Raw genomic sequence first — 25,769 nt, 5'->3', positions numbered from 1 at the left:
ATTATGTTGAATGCTCCGGTACATAATTGAAAAGGACAATTAAAAGAAACATGGCATGTTGTCAAGACGAACCATTAAGAAGTCGTCTTTACGATATCTGAGGGAAAAATAAAAGCGACCACAATACGGTAGATACCTACCTAGCCTTGGTAAATTCTACAATATGCAATATAGGTCAGATGATCAACGAGTTACGTGTTCTAGCTCGCGAGCACTGCGTCACTTGCGTTGCATCGAATGCTGCATGTAGTTCATGTCTGCGTTTATCACACGAAAGCATAGATAAATGCATTGTGAGACACATATCTTGTTACCACAGATGATCCGCCATTTGGTAGAACAACTATCCAACGAACGTGAAAAACATGGCCCGACCACGTTGATGGGGAGACCAAAAAATGAGGGAAAATGAGACTCTTATGATGATTTTATGTGAGCAACCCCAGAGGACCCCACCATGTCGGTTGTATTTTACCGACCAAAAAGTCGCCTTATATCGGGAATAATTCCTTGTCCTTTTTGTGTTTTATACGTGCCTAATGTTGATGAATCTAGGACAACCACCGCCAGTAGATGAGAATCGGGAATTATTTTCTATTCCAACCTTTCAAAGAGAGCCACGCATCACTCTCGGAATTATAATAGATACCTGATTGTTGTGCTGGATTGGAGATGTATGAATTAAATGAGGGAGCTTAGGCTACATATAAATACATAGTCGGTAGTGAATGTATGGGCGAAGGAAAAGTACCTACATATAAAAGTGAGTTGGAACGGATGTTCGGGAGACAGCCGCGATCCATAATTCTCCGCCCAATCCCGTTTTTTAGTATCCACAACCAACTGCTTACTTGGGATAAGCTTCTAACTTAACCTAGTCTACCCGCCTCTTTGAATTTCGCCTTAATTACCTTATTCGGGTCCCATTTTATTTGATTTTATTATCTTCATCAACTTGTTGGGGCTCTTGGGATTTTCCATTTTCTCAATCTTGCATCTAACTACAACTGAATTGCGACGTCAAACTGCAAGAAACGGTTCGGTCCAGAGAAGCACCGCCTCAAACTTCTCCGCAAAACCTCGGGAGCTGCGCCTCGATTCGTTCTGCAAGTCATATACATCAAGTCACGTCACATGCGAAATCTAGTTGAAGATGTTCTGAAATCTGCAATTTTTTGAATACATATCTTGCGTTGCCACTCACCTGATTGATTTCATGATATCTTATTATTATTGTATGCTAATTGGGATTTATTGAGTGGTATCAATATGGACGACTATCTATTTGATTGGCACGTCGACTTGTGTCAAGTTGTCCAGGAGAAGACGAGCTACCTGGAGATCTTTAATTATTCGGTACCTACTTATTAGACCTAAGAGGCTCGACACGGACCAGCACTAACCCACTTGCCTTATTATAGGATACGAGTTATAATACTTGCGACGAACACAGTTTGGTGACTGAGGATGATTTTCATAATTTCCTCCATCAAAGTGTAGGTGTATTTCATCTAATGTCGAATCTTCGTTGAGACTTTGCGGGGTATTTTCAAATTGCTTGACTCGAGATCCCTCATGTGTACTTGACTAATATAACTTCAATATTTAGGGCACATTTAGTGCAAGGCCATTGAAGGATGGAGTGAAACTACAGGATGGGATTCGTCTGATGTGAGTGAGCCTCCTTATTTCGGGCGTAAGCGGTGAACATGGGGTTGAGACTGATACGCGATAGTGTCCAAAAAGATGCCAACCACGAAAATACGTTTGCGCCCGATCATATATCGCTTGATAAGAAGCAGTATAGGAATATGGTGAACGTACGTATTCATTCCTTCATTCTCAATAGCCCAGTTTTCTTCCACATGAAAAGGGACTAGGGATATTTCTCATATTTTTCATTATACAAGCAAGTTACTAACGCTAAGATATAGACATGGCACCTACCATTCAGGGCAATCGAGGGTAGTAGCCTCGTTGGGCCGTTCTTTTGGTGCTCCCATGACCATAGCGAGAACGATGATAATCGCCATCTACGTAAGAACATTTTATCTCGACCGTCTTTCAGTCACTATCAAATTAAAGACGGTTTCCGACGAACGCTATACTGACACTCCTTAGAAATCATCTTCCGAAAATCCGACGTGCGTAAGAAGGGCAAAACTCGAGGATGGGAGATAAGTATGCAACCCTCTTTTTGGATCATCCGCCATTTCGCTATCCTTCCGGTTTTTTCAGGACCTTAAGTCGCTTCAACGCTCAATCGTCCTATAAATAGCAGTAACTAATTTCGCTTCAGTGCTGTCGTACTCATACAAGACCGGTATCACCTCAGGATTCGTCAAAGGGACAACGAGCTCTGATATCGCGGATTCGCTTAAGCACTTGACCGCCTGTTGTGGTCAGGCCGGTCATCCTTTACTTCTCCCAATGATCATTCTCACTCATGATCTTGCATCCAAAGGCGACAAGAAGCAACGTGATTTACGCGATTGGCTGCGTCGTCTTGAAAATGCCATCACGATGCGTAACGAGATTGATGAGAAGGAAGTTTATCAGGAGTTCGACGTGGACGGGATTAATCGAGATCTTGTAGAATGTCACTCCCAGGTTCTGTGGAAGCGGCCGCAAGCTTACCAAGAAATTGTAAAGGAGATCAAGGGAGCGATGGACAAGTTCGAGCAACTCCTGCCAAGAGAAGGCCAGCCCGCTGCCCTGAGGGTCCTTCATGGTAGTATGATGGCTCGATTGGATTTCTACCGCGTCAAATTGACAGGCATGGAGCATTATATCCATACGACGTTGGAGAGGTTACACATCCAACGTCAAGCAGTGAGTTATTCCAGATCTTATTGGTGTTCAATTTTCAATTTATTGACTTGAATGAATAGCTGTACAACATCATGGCCCAGAAGGAATCTAAGCTCAACCTTGAAATTGCGTCTCAGCAAAGGCGAGTAGCACATGCAACCAAGCGTGATGGTACTGCCATGAAAACGTTGTCCCTCCTCGGTGCTGTGTTCCTTCCAGGAACGTTTATGGCTTCGGTTTTCAGTATGACGTTCTTCGATTTCGGTGTTGGTATGTTATTGGCATTTTACACTTGTCTCATATGTATGGTCTGAAAATTAACTAACTTAATTAGGGAGTGACGACGGCTCTGGTGGCGGAACACACGTTTCAGGCCTACTTTGGGTATACTTTGCGGTGACGATACCACTCACTCTCGTCATCGTCCTCTTTTGGTACTTGATTGACGAGAAACGCGAGAAGAAATACCGCGAAGAGGACAGGGAGATCGAGAAGGGTATCGACACTATGGAAAAGGATATCTTGGCTATTATGCGCAAGAAGACCATTAGTAAGGCTAATACTTGGACTTCCGGGGGACAGCTCGCGTCAGCACGCCAAGCGAGAAGAGATAGGATAGTAGCGATAAAGGAAGCCGACAACGAAATTTTCGAAATGATTTAATTGGCGTTGGGGCAAAGGGGTTGCGAAAAGAGTAAACTGTCATTTCCGATGATACCACAATTCATTAAGCGATCGATTACGGGTGGGATTATTGCTGTCGACTGAAAATTTACGATCATTGCCTATAGAAATATCACGATGCTACGGCTTTCACGACTACTTCACGAAAAGATACCACCAAATTAATTACTTCACAATTGGATAGAAATCCACGATACAGCAGATATATAACGTACATACTTTAATAGCAAATATACTTCTACATCATAGAACCAAACTTTCACTCTTTCACTCATTCCGTGTGTTATTGTACCCCATTGTCTACATATATAAACTAAATCATGGATGTTGTGTCCTCTCATCCTCAACTCAAACTCACAGCTTAGCTTTCTCCGCACCAGGAGGTAACAGCGCAACATCTTGATACGGCAAACCAAGGAACTCATATACATGACTCCACCGGTCACTCCCAAAAAACGGCTCACTCTTCCCCGTCGCCTCGTTCGTAACCCACAACCACGGCGAACCAAAGGCGCCACGCTTCAGCGCTTCATCGGTTGAGGCGCGGAGTACATCTTTATACTCATTCGAACTAGCCGCTTTCAAGATCTGCTCTACCTCCGCAGCGCTAAACAATTTCTTCGCTCCCGTTTCAGGCGTGCCATCGGCGGAGTATGCATCTACCGGAATAGCGCCTTCTAGCGCTGCGCGCAAGGCTTCGGGGTTAATAGGCGGACGATGTAATGTCCAGAATGCGTGTAGGAAGGCGCGCCATGTAGCCAAGTAAGTAGAAGTTGGGAAATTCTGCTTTACGTGGTGGAGGGCGCGTAAGGCGAGTTGTGTACGCCCGGCTTCGAAGAGGTCGCCTGGTGGTGAGACGTTGGATAGGCCGACGGCTCGGAGGGAGCGTTGCGAGTCGAAGGATCCGAATTGGGCTTTAGCTTTCAAAGTCCAGGGGGGTTTGTTGCCTGGAGGATGTTAGTGGGGTGAGTGTTGTTAATGGGGTGGTTAGGGAGTGGTGCGATCCGAGACATGTATGTACGTGATGATAAAGTGGATGAATACATACCGGAGCCCGCGTTGATGGCGCCTAGGAGGACTGGGTGGATACTAGGATTTGGCCGTTAGTGAATCAGGAGCTTACTCCTTTATACGTTATTAGATGGGTTTAGCTAACTCGACTTCTACAGAGTGCTGTTTTAGAAGGTCCTGTGTCTTTAGGACTTGGATGAGTACGATGTAGCTGTACAGTGACGCTAGGGCATCGGTCAATAAGTTGTGTTCACGAGTGGTTGAAAGCTGGTATAGGTTCCTTACCGATGTCAATGTACAAATCAATTCGACCGCCCATTTTGAAAGATTACTTATTTGGAAGTTATAATAGCTTAAGGATTTATATCACAGTTTCAACTAAGTATTCCATGAAACTAACAATTGGAAAATACCCAGATCCTTTTGAAAGAGCTAGAAGATGATAAGGTACGAAGATCACTTAGGTAAAGTAGTAAACAACCTCGGTTCACTGTAACATAGGAGGTATATGTACCTAGGCATTTCATTAATGGGGCGGATCGCGTTTAAGTGCATGTTCAATATAGCAATTATTTTAGGAAAATAAACATAAATTTAGGTCCTAGCAAAATTAAGTAGAATGGCTTCTCATGCGATAATTAATGTTGGATATATGTCGTCCCCTAACGTATAAATGCAGATGCCGATTACCTTAAGCTCTCAACGTTTATATAGCCCATGGTTATCCCTCTTACTCTCTGATATTAAATGCTTTGCGCCACCTAGGATTGTATGGTACCGTCCGTGCCGGGTCTTGGCGCTCCTGTCGCTAACTTGCCCATGAAACCGCCACTTACGAGATTCATGGCTGTCTGGAAGGGATCTATGCCAGTCTTGTCCGCCTCTTCTAATCCCGCAGCCTTGAAGGCTTGCTCGAAATCGCGCTTGATGTCTTCGAAATCTTCGATACCCAGACTGACACGCAAAAGGTCGGCTGTTTGATTACATTTATTATGTTAGCAATGCTCCTTTTAAAATATGCGGGATTATTGGAAGTTGGCCTATACATACGCGTAACGCCACCTTTGATCTTCTCATCATCGGGCATCTGTTGATGTGTTGTCACCCAAGGGTGAATGATGAGCGTCTTGCAGTCTCCGACGTTGGCTAAGTGGCTAGCCATTTTGAGATTATCGACCACGGCTCGGACTTGTTCGACTTTGCCGGCCTGTAATCAAGACATTATCAGCAGGCTGCACTAAATAGTTTTATGTGGCTTGCCGTGATGATGTGATATCTCAAGTTACACAAATGAAAAAAAGGGGTGAGCACATACCACTCCAAAAGTCAAGACGCCACCGGCTCCCTTAGGCATGACCTTCTTTGCCAACTCATAATCGGGATGCGATTTTAAGCCGGGATACAAAACCCAGCTAACGCATGGGTGGGACTCAAGCCACTCTGCAAGTTTCTGCGTGTTTTCGACGGTTCGCTGACCACGCAGCGAAATTGTCTCAAGGCCTTGAAGGAATAGCCATGCATTGAAGGGACTCATGCATGGTCCGAGATCACGCATGCTGTCCATTCGCACCTTGGCCGCCAGAGCCTTATTCCCGTACGTTTCCCAGAATCTCATTCCGTGATAACCCTCAGCGGGTTCGGTGAAACCAGGGAACTTCCCTGATGCGCTCCAGTCGAAATGGCCGCCATCAATCACGATGCCACCCATGCTGGTACCGTGGCCACCGATCCATTTTGTGGCAGAATGGGTAACAATATCGGCTAAATATTGAAGTCAGTGTGCGGACTACGACGTGGCGAAATCCAGTTTACTTACCACCAAGTTTGATGGGTTGACATAGGTAGCCGCCCATGCCGAAAGTGTTGTCGACGACCAGAGGAATGCCATGTTTATGCGCCACGGCGGCAATCGCCGCAATATCGGGGACACTGTGCTTAGGGTTGCTGATGGTCTCAATGTAAATGGCCCGGGTATTCTCGTCTACTGCTTCATCGAATTTCGCGGGGTCGTTTCCAACCACCCACTTAACGTTGATCTTGAATTTGCTCAAATATACTCGGAATTGGTTGAAGCTTCCGCCGTATACTACGATAATTAACGACTTAGCATGGCTTATTTCAGAGTGTTATCATCCATGCATGGGTGACTTACGCCAGCTAGTGCTGATAAAATTGTGTCCAGGTTCACAACATTGAGTCAAGGCCATGAACTGATATTGCTGGTTAGCACACGGGTAACAACGGGTAGTTTCCTAAGCCACAATTTACCTGAGCTGCATGACCGGACGCCGTGGCTACAGCGCCTACACCACCTTCTAGCATAGCCATTCGAGTCTCGAAGACAGTGTTTGTGGGGTTTCCCATACGTGTGTAGACGTATCCATCTCTCGACCAGGCGAATTTACTCGCCCCATCCGCTGCATCAGAAAAGTTGTACGCAGCAGTTTGGTAAAGGGGCACGGCTCTGGAACCATTGATGGGGTCAGGCTCTTGTCCTCCATGCACGGCAATTGTGTCGAAGCTGGGTTCCCTATTGTATTATCTTGTTAGAAATATGTTTCTCCTTTTTTTATCTTCCCGTCAGAGTTTTAACAGTGTAGGCATACCAGTCTAGATTGCTAATTGATCCCGGTGGAGACATGTTGAAGGTGAGTTGTGTATGTTTTATGCGTTCTTAATGTTATTGGCGAATGTACTCTGCTGACAAGATTTAGGGAGTCGAGAGTTGAGTTAAGTCGTAAAGGTTATATCTGAAAACTCCAAGCTATATAGCAAGGCTCGGGCTTAAATGTATCTCAGATAACTCTAATTCCTCGGAGGTGGAAGGAGCATAGACATAAGGCGACCGAATAGCGGAATGGATAATGTCTAATGTATGCATCAGGTACGTGACGTGTGGTATAATTCACATCCCCCTCACTCCTTCCCGACCTGATTTGACCTGATTTACCTGATTTTACCTTTTTTCCTACCTATACACCTTCCCCGTCAGCATCGATGTACTCAATGTACTTACTCTCAGAGAAGGTACTACTTGCCCCCGTACATATCCGGGAAGGACCATCTACCCATTATCTCTCTGCAATGTAACACCAGCAAAGCCCGATGCCTCCTAAGTCGTCGTATGACGAAGGACCCACTAGCAAAGCTCCCCCTTACACATCTTTCCACGTCCCTCCTGCATCCTCAATATGCCTTCTATCCGTGGGAATATAGGTCAATCCCCTACATATACCCCATATATGTACATGTATAATATATGTATCTACTTGGGTCACATACAGCATACATGATGTGAAGCGACGGCGTTCCCCGCACTATTATTTCGTCAATTGTGACAACGGCGGCTGCTAAAGAAAAAAAAAATGGCGATCCTCGCTGATTGCTTACTCCCCGTGACTGACCTGCGGCGTCCCGGCTATTCGGTTCGCTTGTGGTGGCTTATGCGAAGAAACCGAGATGAAGGAAAAGAGGCTCTTACGGTCATTACGGCCATTTCGGCCATTGGATCATTCCCACGTGTTTGGGATACCTTCAGACGAGAATGGCGTATGTCCAAAAACGAGCAATCACTCTGGAGAGCAACAATGGGTGCGGGTCATACGCCATGCGGGTACGAACCGGGTTTGCTTTATTCATGGATATCCCCTTCGGACTACGTTATGGGACAGCCTAGGCTCGGAGGTGCAAGCCGTCCAAACACGTGTTTGTCCCAAGTAGATGGAGAAGCATGAGTTCTAACAGCAATTCTATTATTTTGGACTCTAACTGCTAATCTAACTAACACCTCCTAGATCTATTCGGTAAAGTGGACGTTTGTCCCTGGTTTGGTATTTACCGTCAAGGTGCTGTTAATGCGTTAGTTATCATATTCCAACTTCATCGTGCGGAAAACCCGCTTCAGGGGTGACTTACAACACATCCGGACGAGCATAGCTACCAACCGGATCGAAGTCGAGCTAGAATTATCTGGTTAGTCTTATCGACGGGGAAGCCTGTTCGATGATAAGAGGCTTACTCTTGACTCCGTCACGTCTGACAACTTCAAATCCGCATAGATAATCTCTTCTTTATCCCAAACCGGCTCGGTCACTGGAACTCCTAACGGTCCCACGATAAAAGATCCTCCATGGTTGACGATATTGTCAGACTCCCATTTAGTGCCATCAGGTTTCCTATCATGATGTTCAGGGGTGAACGGCGGATAATCCGTCGGGAAATCCGAAACTTTACACACTGAGTTGACCGATACGACAAAACATCGTCCCTCTTTGGCGATGTGCTGCATCGATGCAACCCATGATGGAAGATCGTCCGCGTTAGGCGCAAGATAAATTCTGTCGGCGCTATAGTTAGCCAGGTTTCTGTTCTTCTGATAAGCATCGTATAGATATCCCTTACTCGACCCCTTGCTGATAGAGTGCCATACGCGCGGCAGGCATGTAATTCTCCCAGCTGCCAATTAATCAGTATCTTCACGCCAACCTCAAACTAGGTTATCCCACCATATTAGCGTACCAATCCTTCCAATATCGGTTTGGACAACACCAAGGCCATCCCCTGATCCTCGTCCCCATACCAAGCGTTCAGCAGCCGTAGGAATCAACTAATCCACATTTAGTTACCGCGAGGAATTTTGAGAGGGGTGGGTTGACTCACTTTGCGGTGCTTGAGCAGCACTGATCCATCTCGGCCAACTAACAAAGCTGTACAATACAGAGTGCCTCCATCTTTTTCAATAATGCCAACTTGAACATACACATTGTGGGACTTGGCTGCTTTTGAAATAACATCAACCGCAGGAGAAGGCACAGCAACTGCCGAATCATGGTATTTTGCAAACCATTCTCTTCCTACTTGAAATCAGTACTGTGTGGTCTCGTTTCCTGTCAGATTTTTAAATTCTCACCACGAGGCTCTCGGGCTCCGATTGTGGCATCGAATGCATACCGCCACGGGTAAGCAGATAAAAACGCTTCCCTACCTAACAGCATTAGTTTCCCCGTATTATTACTGCTGTTGGCGCGCTTTTTTTCCCTAAGCTCAACCACTCACGGAAAGACGATAAGCTCCGCTCCTGCTCCCGCTGCCTCACCGACTAGTTTCGTGAGTTTCTCAAGGCTCTTATCAAGGTCAAAAGAAACGGGCGCGGCTTGCACCGCAGCCACTTTCACCACTCGAACAGGGGCCATGGTATTGTGTCGGATGATAGTTCTAAAAATCTACGACCCGGCTTGCAGCCCAAAAAAGCAAGATGGCGCCTCAATATAGGAGATCGTGGCTTTCCGATATTGTGTGTTAGAGATCTCATTGTTGGTTCCAGGGGGGACGCCGCATTTGATCTACGTTCCTATCGAGGACATACGTGCGGGAGGAGCCGAAGGCCCCGTTCAAAGGGTTCTGCTTATGCTACACAAAACTAATCCGGTATAACGGCTATAAGCCAAGCCGCTGCAGAATATGCGAGTGGATAGAACCATCGTGGCCTGCTATCAATGAGATGTGGTAGAGTGTGGGGCCGACGGCACAGCATGCGGTACGACCACGGCGCACTGCTACCCTGCAGCACGACGCAGATCCCGAACCAGCAAATCCCGGATCCACTAGCAAGTACATAGTCCGAACACCGGTAGGGGTAAGTACCTATGTATCCTCCCTTACCCCCTAATCCCCTGCTCGGTCTAGAAGGTCAAGGCAGGGGAGCTCCCGGTGCTATGATGTATGTGTGGGGTGAATATCAAATGCAGTTTGCGGGCCAATTCCTCGGGACTATCAAGAGGCCCGGGTGTACACGGAATCGGCCTATAGTATAGCTATGATAGCTCATCGCTACCTACCATATAGGTGGTTCTGTGATCGCCTCCCCCTTGCTCAAATTCGCAAGTCTATCTTCTTATCTCAAACTACTTTGTCAAATTATAAGCAAACACTTATAACAACATGGCAACTCGTAAGTGGGCCTAAACTAAGCTACCTGTCTATCTGTTCCAGGAGACAAGATGTACTCACAAACCACTATAGTTCTAGATCACAACCCCAACCCTGAGAACTTTTACGCAAGCCTCATTCAGGGGCAGAAGTTCGCCGTCATCCCGGAGCTCATCCTCGACTCGGGAGAAGTTTTAGAATCATGCCCAATCGCCTACAAGACATGGGGTCGACTCAACGATACTCGCGATAACGTCTTAGTTGTCTGCCATGCTCTCACCGGTAGCAGCGATATTAGCGACTGGTGGAGCCCCCTCCTTGGTCGCGGCAAAGCTTTTGACCCGGCGCATTTCTTCATCTTTTGCGCCAACGTTCTCGGGTCGCCTTACGGAAGCGCATCACCAGTTACTGTTGACCCAAGAACAGGTAGGCGCTACGCCAGCAAATTCCCGCAGACAACAGTCCGCGATGATGTTCGGTACGTTAGACGTTACACAAACCCAAGTGCTTGAATACTATTCACCAGTACTAATGCAACTTTTTCTCGTTTTTAGAGCACACAAACATGTTCTTGACGCTTTAGGCGTTCGATCCGTCGCCGCTGTGATTGGGGGTTCGATGGGTGGGATGACAACGCTTGAATGGCCGTTATGTACCGAGCCGGGATACGTCCGGAGCATTGTGCCGATTGCGACGGCCGCCGACCATAGCGCCTGGGGTATCTCCTGGGCCGAAGCCCAGCGCCAGTGCATATACTCCGACCCGCGCTTCGACGACGGTTATTATGAACCTATCCCAGAAGGCCAACCCTCAGCGGGTCTGGCAGCTGCCCGTATGGTGGCCATGCTCACGTATCGCTCATGCACAAGTTTCGACTCCCGCTTCGGCCGGAGACCACAACAGCAAAGACAGAAGCCTAGAGCTGTGCAGGAGCCGCCTCTAGATCTTCCACGAACGGATGTCCCCGTCGCAACAGCAGCGCCAGCAGTTACAACACCTGTTGAGAGGGAGCGCAAGGGTTGGACTACGAGAAGGGACCCGTCCTTTTCGGCTCAGGGGTATCTACATTACCAGGGGCAGAAGTTCATTCAGCGCTTCGACGCTAATTGTTACCTCCACATCACTAATAAGATGGACGCGCATGATGTGACGCTGGGCAGGGTGTCGGCAGAAGAAAGTAATATCGATGATAACGCATTGCGCTCGATCCTCGCCGTGGTCCCACCTGGTGCGCTAGTTGTCAGCGTCGCAACAGATGCGCTATTCCTCCCCGAACAACAGGAGCGGCTAGCAGCGTGTCTTCCTGGCGCCTCGCTTGCGATGCTCAAGTCGTCAGACGGGCACGACGGGTTTTTACTCGAGTTTGAGCAACTTGGAACTCTAATTACGGGAAAATTGAGGGAGGATTTCCCGCAATTTTACAACACTACAGCGGTTGTCGATGACACCGCTCCCGTTACAGCGCAGCCTGGTGGTGCCAGTTTGACGGGAGAAGTTGAGGCTTGGTGAGAAGGTTGAGATATGTTTTTCCTTTTCTGTATAGAATGATTTTATTGCGTTTATTGTACATCAAGCGTTTTCTTGTTTTGATTATAGGCATTGGAGGGGATTACCGCATATTTTGTTTCTATGAGCATTCATATTCTGGTTTACATTGTTGCTACGGCTGAGTATATATCACATACGTAACGATGGGTGTTTTTTTTTTTATTAAGAATTATACTGCTGTTATAGATGGAACATGAAGATAGCTATCACACACCTCTTTACTTCGAATTTCTCCTCGACTAGAATTACGACTGCGGTTGAATCGGAAACAATCGAGGCGATGATCTCAGGGACTCAGATTTCTAGCATCTTCGATCGTAGAGCACCGATCTTCGGGCATAACATAACGTAGTAAACGCCGACGACAAGATCGGAGCACAAAATACTACGGTATTGCGATTTCATCGACGATATCCCCGCGGGGCAAATAGAGTGCTTAGTATAGCTTACGTCGCAACGAAACCGAAGAAAACGACCGACTGGGAGCAGTGAGTGGTAAGAGTAAGACTACCTAGATACAATTTTACGATGAGTGAGAATCGGCCCAAAGGTTTCGTTCCGGAGATTCCCGGTGGTAAAATATGACATTCACGCCTCCATCTCGTGATCCCTAAGCAGGGAAACGAGGCAAACATAACACAAGACCCATTTTGAGATGTTTTTACGTACGCACATCCCTTCCTCCGAGGCGGGCCTCACATGGTATCTGTCTATCTAAGCAACGTCAAAAATAGGTTAGAAAAAAAATACAGGGACCCATACAAGTTCAAACACCGCGCTCTATAATAGAACGGATTAAGTAAATCCGGAGAAAGGGGAGAGGATCCGCTTTAGGAAAGAAAGATCTACTCGGTGCATAGGACTATCAGGCATGGCACCTATCATAAATGCCGGCCGGGATTTGGGAAGCAATCCTGCTCGCACATACATTCTCTCTTGACCTCCCTGGTCTCCAGTCTTTGCGGCTAGCATCGATGCGTTGTTACCAATCTGTGATGTAGGTGCGTTATGTACCTACATAATACGGCACGGTATGCATGAAGGTATCTACCATATCCGGGTAGGTACTTCAGTGTTATCTCATAGGTACCTTTACCTACCGAGCGGTATGTCGGTGGATTTCCAAAGGATTTCAAATATGCCCATTCCCAGATACCTAGCCGATAGCCTTACAAACCCGGTGACTATTTCCTTAATTCTTTTTGCAGATTTTACATTAGGATCCCCGATTCCGCCTCTAACGCTAACGATCTCTCGAGTTATCCCGTGTGATAGTGTTGTTGTTTGTTTTGTCGGCCCACGCCGAATGATTCTCTATTCCTAGTCTAGTGTTTTCTTTCTCGAAAGTCTCGGGAACGATCCCGAAACTGACGCAATCTCACGGACCTGTGGTTGGTGGTTGGAATCGACCCCCAAAAGCTCTTTGGGAATTCCGCGGCCGCCCCTCCCTTCCTTCCCTCCCCGTTCCCGAGCGCGGACTGAGCTGGTTTTTCTTGGCGATGGCTAGTTTCTGTGTTCCCACCCCCAAAGAGGCAGCTCAGGGGAAACCATAAAAGAACAACAGCCAACGTGGCTTTATTGAACTCGTATAGAAGCATCACAAATTTCTTCAAAAGCGCGACGACTCTTCTTTAATTTCCATACCAATCTTCAATGGTGTATTAGAAGCCTTCCACAAGAATCAAAACCATCCTCATCCTTATAATCATGGTGACTGCGACCGCAACAGCGACCAAGCCCTGGCTAGTCCAAAAGTACGGTGGCACCAGTTTAGGAAAGTTGCTAGAGACTATTTGCTGCAACATCATCCCGCGGTATAGCGCCGAGAACAATCTCATCGTCGTCTGTTCGGCCTTATCTGGAACGGTCAAGGCGAGTGGGACAACAAGTCTGTTGCTGCAGTGCATATCGTGCGCCGAGCTAGGAGTTGATTCGCAGAAACGGTTGATAGATCTGGTGGGCCTGATAAAAGATAACCACTTGAAAGTGTTGGCGGCGTTTTCAAGCTCCCCTGGACGGGATACTTCTCATTTCGAAGACATCGTATCGGATATTAAGAAGGAATGCGAAGGTCTTAAGAGGTTTCTGCTCGCTGCACAGGTTGGTTGCTGGCAACGATCTCATAATGGTTCGGGCTAACTTCCTGGTACAAGATTATTGGAGAATTATCGCCGCGATCTAAAGACCGCGTCATCTCCCTGGGAGAGAAGCTTTCGTGCATGATAGTCGCGGCTTGCCTAACAAGCATAGTAAGTTTATCTCAGTCCGAAAATAATGGCAGCAGAGAGCTAACATTCGCACAGGGGACCCCAGCGAAAGCGGTTTTCTTAGATAACATAATATCATCTGCCTTTGGCAATTCTGTTCATGACCAAGTGGCTGCACTCGAGAGGTTAGGCCCAAAGTTCTACCATGTCTTGGCCGACCAAATATCTGAGCGCATCCGGGATTGTGGAAACACAATCCCTATCGTAACTGGTAAGGGATTCCCAATACCGTAATTGGACGGCGTGTTGACCATCGTAGGATTCTTTGGCATAATGCCCGACTCGCTTCTTCAGACAGTCGGAAGGGGATATTCGGATCTTTGCGCAGCTATGTGCGCAGTGGGTGTAGCGGCGGAAGAACTACAAATATGGAAGGAAGTCGACGGCATATTCACAGCAGATCCGAGAAAAGTGCCTTCGGCGCGGCTGTTATCAACAGTAACGGATGAAGAGGCGACGGAGCTAACGTACTATGGGAGTGAAGTGAGTTCAGTCTATTTTCGAACTGAGAATGAACTTACTAATTGGATCCAAGGTTATCCATCCATTAACAATGGACCAAATTCGGGAAGCCTGCATACCGCTACGGCTGAAGAATGTCTTCAAGCCACTAGGACATGGTACCATCATATATCCCTCAACAACTAACAATACTCCGATAAGTCCAGCGAGTACATCATCCGATGAGTCGGATAGCTCCTCGCCTCGGATTACTCCGCTGTCAAGCTTCATGTTGAAGAACGGATACCATGGAACGGAGCAAGAGCGAAGGAGACCCACTGCCGTGACAGTTAAAGATGACATTCTTCTTATCAATGTCGTCTGCAATCGGAACACCAAATCTCAAGGCTTCTTGACGCAAGTGTTTGACCGTCTAGAGCGGAACAGGATCCCTGCAGACCTAGTAGCCACAAGCGAAAGACACGTGAGCCTCGCAGTACAGTCCCCGGCAAACCCTAGCGCACTGTTGCGACTCAAAGAAGAGCTCGAGCGGTTCGGCCAAGTTGGTATCTCACCTAATATGTCTATCGTGACGGTTGTTGGTCATAAAATGCGTAATATGGTCGGAGTATCCAGTAAGTGTAGTTCGATTATAGTTATTACATTAGTAATATCAGCTAACAATTCCCAGATGAGATCCTTTCAGCGCTGGCTTCAGCTCAGATAAGCATCTACTTGATAAGCCAAGGCGCGAGCAAGATCAACATATCGCTGGTGGTGGGGGCGGACGACGCGCTCGCGGCGATGAATGCGATACACAGTGAAGTGCTTAAGATCCCGACACATAGGGAACAAGAGAATCGGTTCATTCCAGGTAAGCTTTTCCCACCCGGGACGAATTGCCTCGTCGTTTGACGCCTTTAGCTAACTGATACATTTATGTAGGACCGTGGTTATACTGAAGCACACGCTCACTTGAGAAGAAACATCACAGTACAACATAGACGTATCATCGTGCATCCTTGGATAGACATTGTGAAGCATAAACTGGATTTGGTGTCTCAGTTATTGTATATAGGCAGACATTCGGGTGTTGGAAGAAAGCTGAAATTATTTGGGGACGAGCGTAGATGAAATACCCCTATTTCTTTCTTGTATATAACTCTTAGATGCATATTATTAATCAGCTCAACATCATTATTTACATACTCTTCTTAATGTGATAAAAGCCACTTACGTAGAGTAATTTGAGTAAAAGGGGTAATAAGTGGATCTGCAGGTTCGAACCTCGGTTGCTCCCGCGGACCCACTATCTCCAACTCGTCGGCGTTCGTTGGTACCTGTACTCCTTCTTAACATTACGAGGATAGCGAGGATTAGTGATCTGATGGGATATGTTCCGAAGAGCACGTCTTATAATACATAAGAAAATGTAGTTGACTTCTTCTATTATAACTACACCGTATATACAACTCTTCCAATTCATCAAGATAGTAATGTAGCCATGGCGGATAACGGTAACAAGGTCGCACTTGTAGTTGGTGCATCAAGGGGTATCGGAAGGCAGATTGCCATCGACCTGGCGAAGAATGGGTACGCCGGTAAGCCAAACGTAACCGCCTTAATTACGATGTCAGCACCTAATTATACACCATATATATAGTGGTCGTCGCGGCCAAGTCAATAAGCGACGCCAAGAGCGTTACTCCATTCCCGCCCGATCCCAATTCACCGCAATCAACTATCAGCACGGTTGAGCGGGAGATAATCGAGGCGGGAGGACGGGCGACGGCTATCCCAGTTGACGTTAGGGATTTCGCCAGTGTGCAGAAACTCATCGATAGGACAATTGAGGTTGGTCTTGCTGTCCTACAATAACATCGGAGTTACTAATACAAATGTACCAGACTTACAGCCGTCTAGACGTCCTAGTCTACAACTCCGGCGCAATATGGTGGGCATCAGTCGAAGACACGCCCATGAAGCGCTTCCAACTCATGCAGCGCGTGAACCCAGAAGGTCTCTACGGGACCGTCCAAGCAGCGCTCCCCCACCTAAAGAAAAGCCATAGCGGGGGTCGCATAGTCGTCGTCAGCCCACCAATCTACAGCCGCTTCTTCCGCGGTAAGACAGCGTACGCCATGGGGAAAATCGGTATGAGCGTGTTGACTAAGGGCCTCGCGATGGATTTCCAGAGGCAGGGATTGGCAAATATGGCGATTACTAGCTTATGGCCGGCGGTGGTGAGCCTTTTCCGTCCCCAAATAGCCCGCCAAAATTATAACTAATCACAACATTAGGCCATCGAATCCGCAGCAACGCGCAAAATGACCCAAGCTAATCCATCCGAAGCGCGAGATCTACGCCGCGCAACCGTATTTTCGGACGCTGTCTTAGCAGTCCTCCGCGCCCCTACGTCAGCCGTCAACGGGCTTCTAGAATTAGACGAAGACTTCTTACGCAGCGAAGTTGGCGGCAAGGTAACTAATTTCGCGCGCTACTCTGTTGTCCCCGGGTCTGAACCGCGACGCATAATGCCGGCTGCGTTGCCAGATCTAACGGTCGCGGAGCAGGACGACGAGGGTAAGAGAATGGATAGCGCAAAGGACAGAGGTGGAAAGGCGAAATTGTGAATATTAGGGTAGTTGTAATAGTGCAATTTATGCAACGGTATCTAGATACATATTATAAATAAAAATATAAACGTCTCCCCAAGTGGGAAAGTGGCATAAACATTGGCGCTTCGACAAGCAAAATAGAGAAATGGGAAGCGATGCGACACACGTCAATTACTAGGATACATCATCCGCCCTGAGATACTATCGCAGAGGTATCAAGCGCAAGTCTAGTGCTGAAATTTGATCTCCAGCGGAATAATAAATAATTACGATATTAGTAATCACGATAACACCAAAAGAGAAGAACAATTAATCATAAATCAGCATTCAGTCGATATTAATTAGCAGCTATTGCTCGAGTAAAATGTTCCTGTCCTATGAGAAACCTCAAAGCCAATACTGATGAAATCCCCTTTTCCTTTCGTTGTGCCAAATTCCGGGCATCTTTCCATGTACTGTTCCCCTGTTCGTGACCATGATGGCAGTGATATGCAACGGCAAAGCAGGCCCCTAAAGTACATCTTCATTCATCATTAAAACGGCACCATCCCCATGTGCATGCAAAAATCAATACCAACGAATCGAATGTGGGTCCATATGCTAAGGCCATCCTTTCCTCATGCAACGATACACCGGTGAGAGTCCTCTTTCGTAAACTTAGATGTTGTAAACGAGAGCGGCGACCATGGCTCCGGCGATAACACCCTTCATGCCGAGAACACCAGCGGAGACGGAACCAGCGGAAGTGGGAGGAGCGCTGGTCTCAGAGGGACTGGGACTGGTCTGAGTTCCAGAGTGAGACTCGCTGGCAGTGTGAGAGGCATGAGTCTCAGTGGAGCTGACGCTGTGGGTAGCGGTAGACTCGGTGGCGGTGCTCTCAGAGACAGAGACGGAAGCGCTGGAACCACTGAGGGTAGTGGCAATGGAAAGAGTCTCAGTGGTAGAACCGACGATGGGGGTGGAGACAACAGTGCCAGTCGCAGAGGACGAGGGAGTAGCGGTGTTGAGAGTGGTAGACGAGGTAACACCGGTAGGATAACCCTCAGTGGGAGTGGTCGAGTGGCTGGCAGTGCCGGGGGGAACAGTAACCGTAGTGGTGACAGCGCTGCAAGAGCAAGTAGACTCGCCCTTCTTGGCAAGGTCAGCCTCAGCGGTGACCTGTAAAAAGGATTAGGCCAGTCATCGGAAAGAAGAATAAAAATAACCAAATTTGGATTATTATGTAATAATATTGCGTGGGCAAAAAAAAGGTGGGCGACGAGCCGAATGATATAGAATGAGCATCCTGAAAAAAATTGAGGACAATGAAAATAAGTGACGGCAATAGTAACATTACCATTGACTGTAGGGAATGAGGAATTAAGAAATAAAATTACTTACAGCGCCGATGGCAAGCATGGCCATAGTGACGAGAGTCTTAGAGTACTGCATCGTGGTGGCTTGGTCTAGGATACTTGAAGTATGCTTTGGATGATGTCAAGTTAGCAAGAACGTAAATAATCGTAGTGTTGCAAGGAGGGAATTATTACCTAGTAATGATCTAAAGATCTGTTTGGTTATCGACGAAGAATATTTGCCGAAGGCGTCGGAGTGTACAGTAGTCGATAGATGTTGATGCAGAGAAGGTGATGTGTATGTATTGGTGAAGGATTGAGAAGTGAGGAAGGGTGGAGGAAGAAAAAAAGGTAAACAGGCAAGAATGAGAAATGTTCTCACGTGTTTGTACTTTGGAAAGCGGTCAGGCAAAAGAAGGCAGAAGGTGGAAGGTGGAAGATGAAAAAGTGGCAGGTGGGTTGAGTGTTGTGGGTTCGTAGGAGGAAAGAAGGAAGGCACGTTAAACAACAACACACAGTTGGCGCGTTTATATTTTTGCAGTTTCCTCCGGCGGTGATTAGGTTCAGTTGATTATGACATCAAATCAAGACACTGCAGTTACCAAACTACCTAGACCGTAACGGGAAATATTTTAATTATGTTCAGTGGAATAAACTTGCCTCCTTGATCATTGTAATTGTATCAGCCAGTGAGGGACCAAGTAGGTGGACTAATCGAGCTTGATTTTATTTCATCCAATGGACGATTTTTAAATTACCTGGTCATAGTTAAGAATATTTTAAATCAGGACGTATACAAAAATACACCAAAGAATTATTGTACGAATGGGGTGCTTGGGAACATACCTAGGATGCAGTCAATTCTTCCCCCTTTTCCCGTCCCGGTTCTGATTTCGACGTCCTGCTAATTATAATTCCTGCTGCTACCCGTCCCCCGATGGCGTTAAGTGTTGGCACAGCTAATTTCCTCGTTTGTAACCCGGCTTGGAAATATACCAGGTCCTTGATTTTGCTGCTGCAACTACCCGATTGCACATATGTGTGTAACCGTCTACCAGCCCGTCGTCTCATGTCACCCGCCACCAATATATGTGACATGTCGAATACCAAGTTAAATGCCCCCTCTCCAATATAAGATATCCCACCTCTTAGCTAGGGCCTCCCTGTTCTGTATATGATATGTCTTACCGGGTGAATGGACCAGGGCTGGTTCGTCCTCTGGCCCAGTCCCGTTCCTGGTGTAACTTGAAGTACAGGCCTACAAACCGGACTGATGCAGCGCACGAATCTACCTAATCTGATACGTATTATAGGTAGGTCAAGGAGCTAACCAATCGTAAGCGCCGATCTAGAGGCAACTTCAATTTCAGCCTCATCGTGATATGTCATTTCTAGACTGACTCACTACTGGATTGCCACGAGGTATCTTTCGAACTTCATTGTCGCTGGGCCAATTTATTAATGAACACAGCATCATCATAGCCCATGCGATGGAACTTCTCTCATCTTCTCAAACAGCAGCCTCAAGGATAGAACCCGTAGATTGGGGTCCTTGCCAGCATATCTAAAACCGTGGCTGCATTAGCTGGTATATGATAAATGGATGTGCGTACGCCATTGTACATACATGTAGCATGTATCATATCCTAGAACACCGAGTAATGAATCAATTGAAAGAAATACCCCGCCATGGCAACACAGAAAGTATTTTCATAGGTGTGATCGCGAAGGTCGGGATAGTAGTAGCTGAATTAGATAGATGTCCTACTTTTATTTGGTTTTGTGAAGTATCATCGGCTATCATCGGCTATCTGCTAAAACAAGTGAGGTATTTCGACAACGGGTAGCCAAATGATCTCATGGAAGATTTATTCGCGCGCAATGGCCATAAATACGCCCTGAAAGTCAAAGGCGAAAGGTCCGATGGGTATGGCTTTGGAGTGAACATGAAGTCTCGCACGTACCTACTATACACATCGAGCACCCAGCCGACCCCTTAAATGGCGGCAAGCATGCTCTAGATCATCGTGACTTGGACCAATAAACTCACCAACAGTTATTTACTCTGCCTAGACCTAGATAGTAACAACACATCAGGAACTTCTGTTCAAGATATTTCCCTAGATGTCCCTGTTATAAGGAGATATTCCCTTTTTAAGTTCGTGAACGATCTCTGCTGCCTCTTGGGTATTCCTGGCTTCGAAATCATATCTCTTGCTTTCGGTTGCCTTATACACGAGTAGCTATGTCGCGGTTTAGTATTAATACCATGTGCGTGTACGGGGATTATCTAGACCTACCTTGAAATTGGTCGGATGGCGTCGAGAAACGCTACACCCGATTACGTTGCTGAAGTGGACTGACGTAGTCTTACCTCCTTCACGCGTCGCCTTACCCCCGGAGGATGGTTGAATGTACACATATTCGCCATCAATGACAAGTATTCGCTCGTTCATTCCGACGAACCTCATCGGTTGTTTACGCCAAACGGTATACTTCTTGTATTTCACATCGCCACTACCAGCCTCATCTTGCATCACAGTTTCCTGAGCGAGAGGGTGTGTTGTCATGAATTTCTTCTTTCCCTTTTGTGGTATTTCATTCCATACGTGAGTCTTGGGAGAGGGGCTGCTGGGAGAACCTGTAATCGTTAGAGGTCCATCTGTTGCGAATCGGCGACGGTGGAGTTCTAGATCCTCAACATTGCCAATTGACGAAACAGTGCGGTCTACATAGACTACAGCACCAGAATCAGGCAGTTTAAGGACATGCGTGTTCTTATCAAGCTGCCTCTTACGGCAGACTAGATCGCGAACCTCGGCGAGGTACATATCCGTTGTGACATCAAGAGTGATTATTTGCCCGGGAGCAATATCAGGCGACATAATACGAATCCTCAAATATTTATGTTGCCCTCTGGTCGTCGTTGGAGCAGCAGTCTGAGGAGGTGGCTTATCAGCCAAGGGTGTATCTGCCCGATAAGTTGTAGTGATAATGGGATTCGTCCGTGCATGGGACGCAGTTAATGGCGAAGCTTGGGGCTGAGGCGTGCTCCTTGGAGTTGTCTCCTCATCACCCGCATCCTCTGCTACATCTTGTTGTTCGTATTGAGGTGTTTGAACTTGGTTGTCTGCGAAGCCCGCTTCCGACGCTTGCACTAAGGCAAATTCATCGTAGGCTTTAGAGGCCGACCGTGACCTCGCAGCCCTATTATTTGCCGTAGTAAATGAGTTCACTGGTTTCTTGCGATCCAATGGCTCGAAATCATCGTCGACTTCTCCACCCTCCTCAACCATTCGCAATGTCCACCAATTCACATTCAATTTATCGGTAGGTACTGGAGGTTGAAGTTTCTCGGCATGATACCTCCACAAACTCAACCCAATCAGTTCTGCAACAGTGACTGGTCTGAAAGTTCCATCGGCCTCCTGAATATTTCGTCGTATGGGAACCTCGAAGGGCTTTTCCGGGTCTTCGGAGAATGGAGCATAGATTCTTATCCTAAGGGGATCAGGGTCTCCTTGACCTGATAAGGAAGCAAACATGTCAAACGGCATAGCCGGTTTAGCTTTCTTCGCCTTGAAGGCGTCTGAGAGTAGACTGCGAGGTTGAACCATACTAAGGGGCCTAATGGTACTCATGGGGCGCGGAGGGGGAAGAGCCTGAAGCGTCTGCGGCTGTGGTGGAGGGGGTGGTTTCCTGACTGTAGACTGCCGGAGTAATTCTCTTGGCACATTGCCGACAACCTGCTGGCCAGGAGAGGCACCGACCGCAGGGTTTTCGACAGTATCTAGGATAGAAGTCGAATCGACACTTGCGACAAAGGCAGAGGAAGTATCCGATACATCCGAATTCTCCTCCTCTTCAGCAAGTAGCTCACTTGCGTGGCGTCCAATGCCCACACTCGGTTCTGTGGAGCTTTTTGATTGTGACCGATTTTCCCTTGCCCTTGCTGCCTCTCGCTGTTTATGAAAACCAGATGCATCGAACTCGTTGTCTGATGAGACCTCACTACTAGTGACAGTATCTCGCCGTGGTCGCTCTTTCACAGTTTCTAGTGTAGGTTGCGAACCCCTTCGAGGAGCTGGGGCAGCACGTGGGGAGGTCATGGTGGTAGCTTGACGTAAATTAGATGACTGAATGGGCGAGGATCCTGCACGGTTCCTGACGGGCATCTTCGCAAATCTTATTTGCTGGGCGGCCCTCTGGTCGGCTTCATCGTCGCTTTCGTCACTTAAGTCACTACTATCATCTTCTTCCATCTGCTCCCGACGTCTTTCCCTGCGACGCTTGAGGGCACTTCCGGGTCCCAATGTGTCACCTCCACCACCAGTCAACATGCCACCTTCTTCAGCTTCATCTTCGAGTGTCAGGCCAGTAGACCTCGGAGCGGCTTGGAAGTATTCGGAGGCTATAGCGGTCGGTATTGGGGGAGAATGGGTTCGCTTAATGTGGGATGGATTCGTTCGCCAGCCAGCGGCTTTGAAAGGAGCGGTATTGAGGAAACTATCGTTGATAGTGATAAGACGTTCTCCGACGCCATCAGCCACTTCATTGAGATAGCTTGTTCGTAATTGGTACGAGACCAAGCTGTAGAAGGCACAAGATTAGCACTGTATACGAAATGGGATCGTGGCGGGGGAAATGTTCACATACTCCTCCACTTGTATTAGCGACATCCTGGCCAGAGGAGTAGCTTAATTGACAGGAAATGATAACCAGTTGTATTCATTCTTACGAAAACTCCATCATGCCGAAAATATCTGGAGAGATCAAAGAAAGCGACGTCGTGAATGCTCAGTGCGCCCGCGACGTGAGTACGTAGATAAAATACGGGGTACATCCAAGGTTCGTTGTAGGCGATTGAAATGACGATCCAATTGTCTTTGTCGGCTTGCCATTTCAAGTTTGTCAGCTGGCAAGGGTCTGCCAGCAGTTTGAATTGCTTTTTGTTAGTACTAGTGCGGGGACCGTGCGCTCCCAATACTTAAAACTCCGAGGCCGAAACTCCGAGCTCCGTTCCCCTTCCGTTCCCGTTTTGCTTGCCATATCTTGGTGCTAAACTTTCAAATGTTACCTGTGTTTTTAACCAAGATCAATACCCTTTCCATGCTGCTATAAAATAGGTATTCATGGACGAGATAGTCAACCTATGTGAAATATAGTCATTAATAGGTGAGAAACCCTTTACCTCATACCTTCAGGTCTAGATGTTAACCCGAGTTAGGGTTAGAGTCAAAGGAGATTCCTCAGAGCCATCTTCAGTCTATTCTCAGACCACATTGACGGATATCATCTGTACCGTCGGGAATTAGACATCCATTACGGAGTTGCAGCAAGCCACCATTACAAATGTACTCAAGTATCGTACATCCAAGCGGATACCCCATAGATCTCTTCTAAGATAAGTCCGAGATACTACACCAATACAACCCAGAACAGGAACAGGATTGCCTTAGACCGAGACATAAGGCTGTACTCCAATTGGTCCATCGATAGTAAATGCTGCTATCATATTGCTTATTCCGGAAGTATACCATGACCACGGAACCAAGATTTGTGGCACCTCCTGCATAAGTTTCGTACTACATTCAAGTCCAGATTCAACGTATAGGCTTACTAATATCTAGACTTATATATACGGCAGCCTTAACCCCTTCCTCTTGTTATAGCCTTTAACTCAGCCGGGAGCCGGGTTGGTGGTATACGTGGATGAATGGTGGTCTCAACGACTATGGTTCACCCAACAGTTATCATATCCAGTTCCCATAAAACAGCAGCACATATTCGATTCCGAGGAAAAAGAGACTCTAAAAAGAACTCTATCATCAGTTTCTATAAAATACTCCTTTTTATATCCTTAACATTATCCCCCTTTTCACTACAACATCGGTTCGACCTAAATCGGACCTATTATTCGTGGTTACTTGAGCCGTTGACTTTTCCGTTCCCATTAACATGAATTTGATAGTTTTGCGGGTACCCATTATTCACCCATTCCTCAAAGCGCAGTCCCTTCGCCGAGCTAGGCATTCTCACCACTAGAGGTATCTCAACATCTGGCCGGCCGGTAACTTCTTCCTTATGAACGAGTTTCACCTGCGTCAACCGCTCGAACCTGACGCTCTCATATAAGCGCAGCCCTGATTCCGACGCCTCTGTGTATATCGGGAGTTGAAGTTGCTCTGCGACATCGATACCCCATTGCATGAGTAAGCGTCCAATGCCGCGGCGTTGGTGTTTTGGATCCACGGCTATTACACTGAGGTCTTCACCACCTTATTAGCAAGCTTCACAATTGAAGTTCTCCCAATTTTACTTACATATATATCGATGTCGTTTTCCAAATAACTTATCTCTTATATCCCACATATTGTTCAGAACATCCTCACACCTAGCCTTTTCCTCCCCCTCCAACCAAGGTATACCTGCAGGTCGTTCCCAACCATTATCCTTTCCCGATTTCCAAAAGATATCCCAAGTAGCCATACCAACGATTTCCCCCGTGTCGGTGTCAAGGCATTTGACCGTATACCCTATCCTATCATGGGACCACCACTGTTTCGTGCCCTCTGTATGCGCCTTCCTATCCACACCTCCGGGATACAAAAAGTCAATAATAGGTTCATTCTTAAACGCAGCAAAATATACGTCATAAACCGGCTCAATATCAGCCACCTGGGCAGGGAGTACGGCTAAAGGCATGTTGTGGTGTATACAAAACCTCCCCTCAAGTCTTAACTTTCGCACCGGAAAAGGAACAACTTATTTCTCAAAATTCCTCCATCCCGAATTCTTATAAGAGGGGGCCGGACCAGAACGGAAACTCGAAATAAATCACATCACCTACGCGCCATCAAAAATTTGTCAACGATTGAAACTTGCCGGCCCTAGTAAGGTCGCATTACTACACGGAGGGTGTGGGTCTTAGTGTTAACGAGTAATCCTATCAGATCAAAGTTCCTCCTGTCCATTTTTGATAATCTTGGAATGGACCTACAGGTGTACTATCCGACGTGGATCCCGTTTACGGACCTACTTTACTACCTAGGTGTAGCCGTTATGTAGGTCGGGGTCAGTTTTCGCTGGCCCCCACCGTGCTAGGCGTGTTCGGCGAATACGGGGGT

General features: G+C 47.0%; 11 protein-coding genes across 11 annotated transcripts; 5 read left to right on the top strand and 6 right to left on the bottom strand.

The window, feature by feature from the left end:
- The first annotated feature begins 558 nt into the window (after positions 1-558).
- F4822DRAFT_23034 (uncharacterized protein) lies at positions 559-3,570 on the top strand. Its single transcript, XM_051454121.1, has 10 exons — positions 559-763; positions 862-1,356; positions 1,422-1,496; positions 1,610-1,671; positions 1,736-1,820; positions 1,935-2,037; positions 2,122-2,181; positions 2,300-2,832; positions 2,892-3,081; positions 3,146-3,570. Exons 2-10 carry the CDS (start codon positions 1,270-1,272, stop codon positions 3,472-3,474), a joined length of 1,524 nt encoding a protein of 507 aa, XP_051319517.1. The 5' UTR covers positions 559-763; positions 862-1,269; the 3' UTR covers positions 3,475-3,570.
- Positions 3,571-3,751: 181 nt separating this feature from the next.
- F4822DRAFT_385646 (thioredoxin-like protein) lies at positions 3,752-4,981 on the bottom strand. The gene is made up of 4 exons (XM_051456645.1): positions 4,792-4,981; positions 4,652-4,730; positions 4,544-4,584; positions 3,752-4,442 (listed from the first exon to the last, which is right to left on the bottom strand). Exons 1-4 carry the CDS (start codon positions 4,823-4,825, stop codon positions 3,850-3,852), a joined length of 747 nt encoding a protein of 248 aa, XP_051319516.1. The 5' UTR covers positions 4,826-4,981; the 3' UTR covers positions 3,752-3,849.
- Positions 4,982-5,267: 286 nt separating this feature from the next.
- On the bottom strand, positions 5,268-7,147 carry F4822DRAFT_424204 (putative o-acetylhomoserine sulfhydrylase; the record flags this gene model as incomplete). The annotated part of the gene is made up of 7 exons (XM_051460103.1): positions 5,268-5,479; positions 5,557-5,713; positions 5,822-6,267; positions 6,323-6,592; positions 6,659-6,716; positions 6,775-7,036; positions 7,113-7,147. 7 exons carry the CDS (start codon positions 7,145-7,147, stop codon positions 5,268-5,270), a joined length of 1,440 nt encoding a protein of 479 aa, XP_051319515.1.
- A 724-nt stretch (positions 7,148-7,871) lies between these two features.
- Positions 7,872-8,240, top strand: F4822DRAFT_424203 (uncharacterized protein; the record flags this gene model as incomplete). The annotated part of the gene is made up of 1 exon (XM_051460102.1): positions 7,872-8,240. One exon carries the CDS (start codon positions 7,872-7,874, stop codon positions 8,238-8,240), a length of 369 nt encoding a protein of 122 aa, XP_051319514.1.
- A 31-nt stretch (positions 8,241-8,271) lies between these two features.
- F4822DRAFT_22630 (carbon-nitrogen hydrolase) lies at positions 8,272-9,820 on the bottom strand. The gene is made up of 8 exons (XM_051454076.1): positions 9,562-9,820; positions 9,416-9,486; positions 9,166-9,359; positions 9,012-9,112; positions 8,908-8,961; positions 8,525-8,843; positions 8,422-8,465; positions 8,272-8,354 (listed from the first exon to the last, which is right to left on the bottom strand). The coding sequence occupies exons 1-8, from the start codon at positions 9,696-9,698 to the stop codon at positions 8,303-8,305; spliced, it is 972 nt and encodes a 323-aa protein (XP_051319513.1). The 5' UTR covers positions 9,699-9,820; the 3' UTR covers positions 8,272-8,302.
- Positions 9,821-10,284: 464 nt separating this feature from the next.
- On the top strand, positions 10,285-12,047 carry F4822DRAFT_22666 (homoserine O-acetyltransferase). Its single transcript, XM_051454077.1, has 3 exons — positions 10,285-10,456; positions 10,528-10,912; positions 10,989-12,047. The coding sequence occupies exons 1-3, from the start codon at positions 10,447-10,449 to the stop codon at positions 11,941-11,943; spliced, it is 1,350 nt and encodes a 449-aa protein (XP_051319512.1). The 5' UTR covers positions 10,285-10,446; the 3' UTR covers positions 11,944-12,047.
- Positions 12,048-13,689: 1,642 nt separating this feature from the next.
- F4822DRAFT_424200 (aspartate kinase) lies at positions 13,690-15,652 on the top strand (the record flags this gene model as incomplete). The annotated part of the gene is made up of 7 exons (XM_051460101.1): positions 13,690-14,082; positions 14,136-14,231; positions 14,286-14,460; positions 14,509-14,732; positions 14,785-15,325; positions 15,382-15,564; positions 15,636-15,652. The coding sequence occupies 7 exons, from the start codon at positions 13,690-13,692 to the stop codon at positions 15,650-15,652; spliced, it is 1,629 nt and encodes a 542-aa protein (XP_051319511.1).
- A 378-nt stretch (positions 15,653-16,030) lies between these two features.
- F4822DRAFT_385611 (short chain dehydrogenase family protein) lies at positions 16,031-17,423 on the top strand. Its single transcript, XM_051456644.1, has 4 exons — positions 16,031-16,291; positions 16,354-16,544; positions 16,598-16,933; positions 16,991-17,423. The coding sequence occupies exons 1-4, from the start codon at positions 16,195-16,197 to the stop codon at positions 17,321-17,323; spliced, it is 957 nt and encodes a 318-aa protein (XP_051319510.1). The 5' UTR covers positions 16,031-16,194; the 3' UTR covers positions 17,324-17,423.
- Positions 17,424-17,608: 185 nt separating this feature from the next.
- F4822DRAFT_22436 (uncharacterized protein) lies at positions 17,609-19,315 on the bottom strand. The gene is made up of 3 exons (XM_051454043.1): positions 18,838-19,315; positions 18,689-18,772; positions 17,609-18,466 (listed from the first exon to the last, which is right to left on the bottom strand). The coding sequence occupies exons 2-3, from the start codon at positions 18,737-18,739 to the stop codon at positions 17,966-17,968; spliced, it is 552 nt and encodes a 183-aa protein (XP_051319509.1). The 5' UTR covers positions 18,740-18,772; positions 18,838-19,315; the 3' UTR covers positions 17,609-17,965.
- Positions 19,316-20,762: 1,447 nt separating this feature from the next.
- Positions 20,763-23,321, bottom strand: F4822DRAFT_424197 (SIN1-domain-containing protein; the record flags this gene model as incomplete). The annotated part of the gene is made up of 3 exons (XM_051460100.1): positions 20,763-20,885; positions 20,943-23,232; positions 23,299-23,321. 3 exons carry the CDS (start codon positions 23,319-23,321, stop codon positions 20,763-20,765), a joined length of 2,436 nt encoding a protein of 811 aa, XP_051319508.1.
- A 935-nt stretch (positions 23,322-24,256) lies between these two features.
- Positions 24,257-25,532, bottom strand: F4822DRAFT_22403 (acyl-CoA N-acyltransferase). Its single transcript, XM_051454037.1, has 2 exons — positions 24,966-25,532; positions 24,257-24,911 (listed from the first exon to the last, which is right to left on the bottom strand). The coding sequence occupies exons 1-2, from the start codon at positions 25,345-25,347 to the stop codon at positions 24,556-24,558; spliced, it is 738 nt and encodes a 245-aa protein (XP_051319507.1). The 5' UTR covers positions 25,348-25,532; the 3' UTR covers positions 24,257-24,555.
- Positions 25,533-25,769: the final 237 nt, after the last annotated feature.

Source organism: Hypoxylon trugodes (assembly GCF_022578975.1).
Source record: "Hypoxylon trugodes strain CBS 135444 unplaced genomic scaffold F4822scaffold_1, whole genome shotgun sequence".
Lineage (NCBI taxonomy): Eukaryota > Fungi > Ascomycota > Sordariomycetes > Xylariales > Hypoxylaceae > Hypoxylon > Hypoxylon trugodes.
This window is presented reverse-complemented; position numbering and strand designations above follow the sequence as displayed.

Coding starts and splice junctions, on each gene's coding strand:
- F4822DRAFT_22436 (XM_051454043.1), bottom strand. CDS start 18,739: ATGCAGTACTCTAAGACTCTCGTCACTATGGCCATGCTTGCCATCGGC. Junction 18,467..18,688: donor CCATGCTTGCCATCGGCGCT/GTAAGTAATTTT, acceptor TCCTTTTTACAG/GTCACCGCTGAGGCTGACCT.
- F4822DRAFT_22666 (XM_051454077.1), top strand. Junction 10,913..10,988: donor ACAGTCCGCGATGATGTTCG/GTACGTTAGACG, acceptor TCTCGTTTTTAG/AGCACACAAACATGTTCTTG.
- F4822DRAFT_385611 (XM_051456644.1), top strand. CDS start 16,195: ATGGCGGATAACGGTAACAAGGTCGCACTTGTAGTTGGTGCATCAAGG. Junction 16,292..16,353: donor GGCGAAGAATGGGTACGCCG/GTAAGCCAAACG, acceptor CCATATATATAG/TGGTCGTCGCGGCCAAGTCA. Junction 16,934..16,990: donor CTAGCTTATGGCCGGCGGTG/GTGAGCCTTTTC, acceptor TCACAACATTAG/GCCATCGAATCCGCAGCAAC.
- F4822DRAFT_385646 (XM_051456645.1), bottom strand. CDS start 4,825: ATGGGCGGTCGAATTGATTTGTACATTGACATCG. Junction 4,731..4,791: donor TGATTTGTACATTGACATCG/GTAAGGAACCTA, acceptor CCGATGCCCTAG/CGTCACTGTACAGCTACATC. Junction 4,443..4,543: donor CGCCATCAACGCGGGCTCCG/GTATGTATTCAT, acceptor AACATCCTCCAG/GCAACAAACCCCCCTGGACT.
- F4822DRAFT_22403 (XM_051454037.1), bottom strand. CDS start 25,347: ATGCCTTTAGCCGTACTCCCTGCCCAGGTGGCTGATATTGAGCCGGTT. Junction 24,912..24,965: donor AAAACGACATCGATATATAT/GTAAGTAAAATT, acceptor AAGGTGGTGAAG/ACCTCAGTGTAATAGCCGTG.
- F4822DRAFT_23034 (XM_051454121.1), top strand. CDS start 1,270: ATGGACGACTATCTATTTGATTGGCACGTCGACTTGTGTCAAGTTGTC. Junction 2,182..2,299: donor AACTCGAGGATGGGAGATAA/GTATGCAACCCT, acceptor ATTTCGCTTCAG/TGCTGTCGTACTCATACAAG. Junction 2,833..2,891: donor TACACATCCAACGTCAAGCA/GTGAGTTATTCC, acceptor TTGAATGAATAG/CTGTACAACATCATGGCCCA.
- F4822DRAFT_22630 (XM_051454076.1), bottom strand. CDS start 9,698: ATGGCCCCTGTTCGAGTGGTGAAAGTGGCTGCGGTGCAAGCCGCGCCC. Junction 9,487..9,561: donor GCGGAGCTTATCGTCTTTCC/GTGAGTGGTTGA, acceptor GCTGTTAGGTAG/GGAAGCGTTTTTATCTGCTT. Junction 9,360..9,415: donor CGGAGCCCGAGAGCCTCGTG/GTGAGAATTTAA, acceptor GATTTCAAGTAG/GAAGAGAATGGTTTGCAAAA.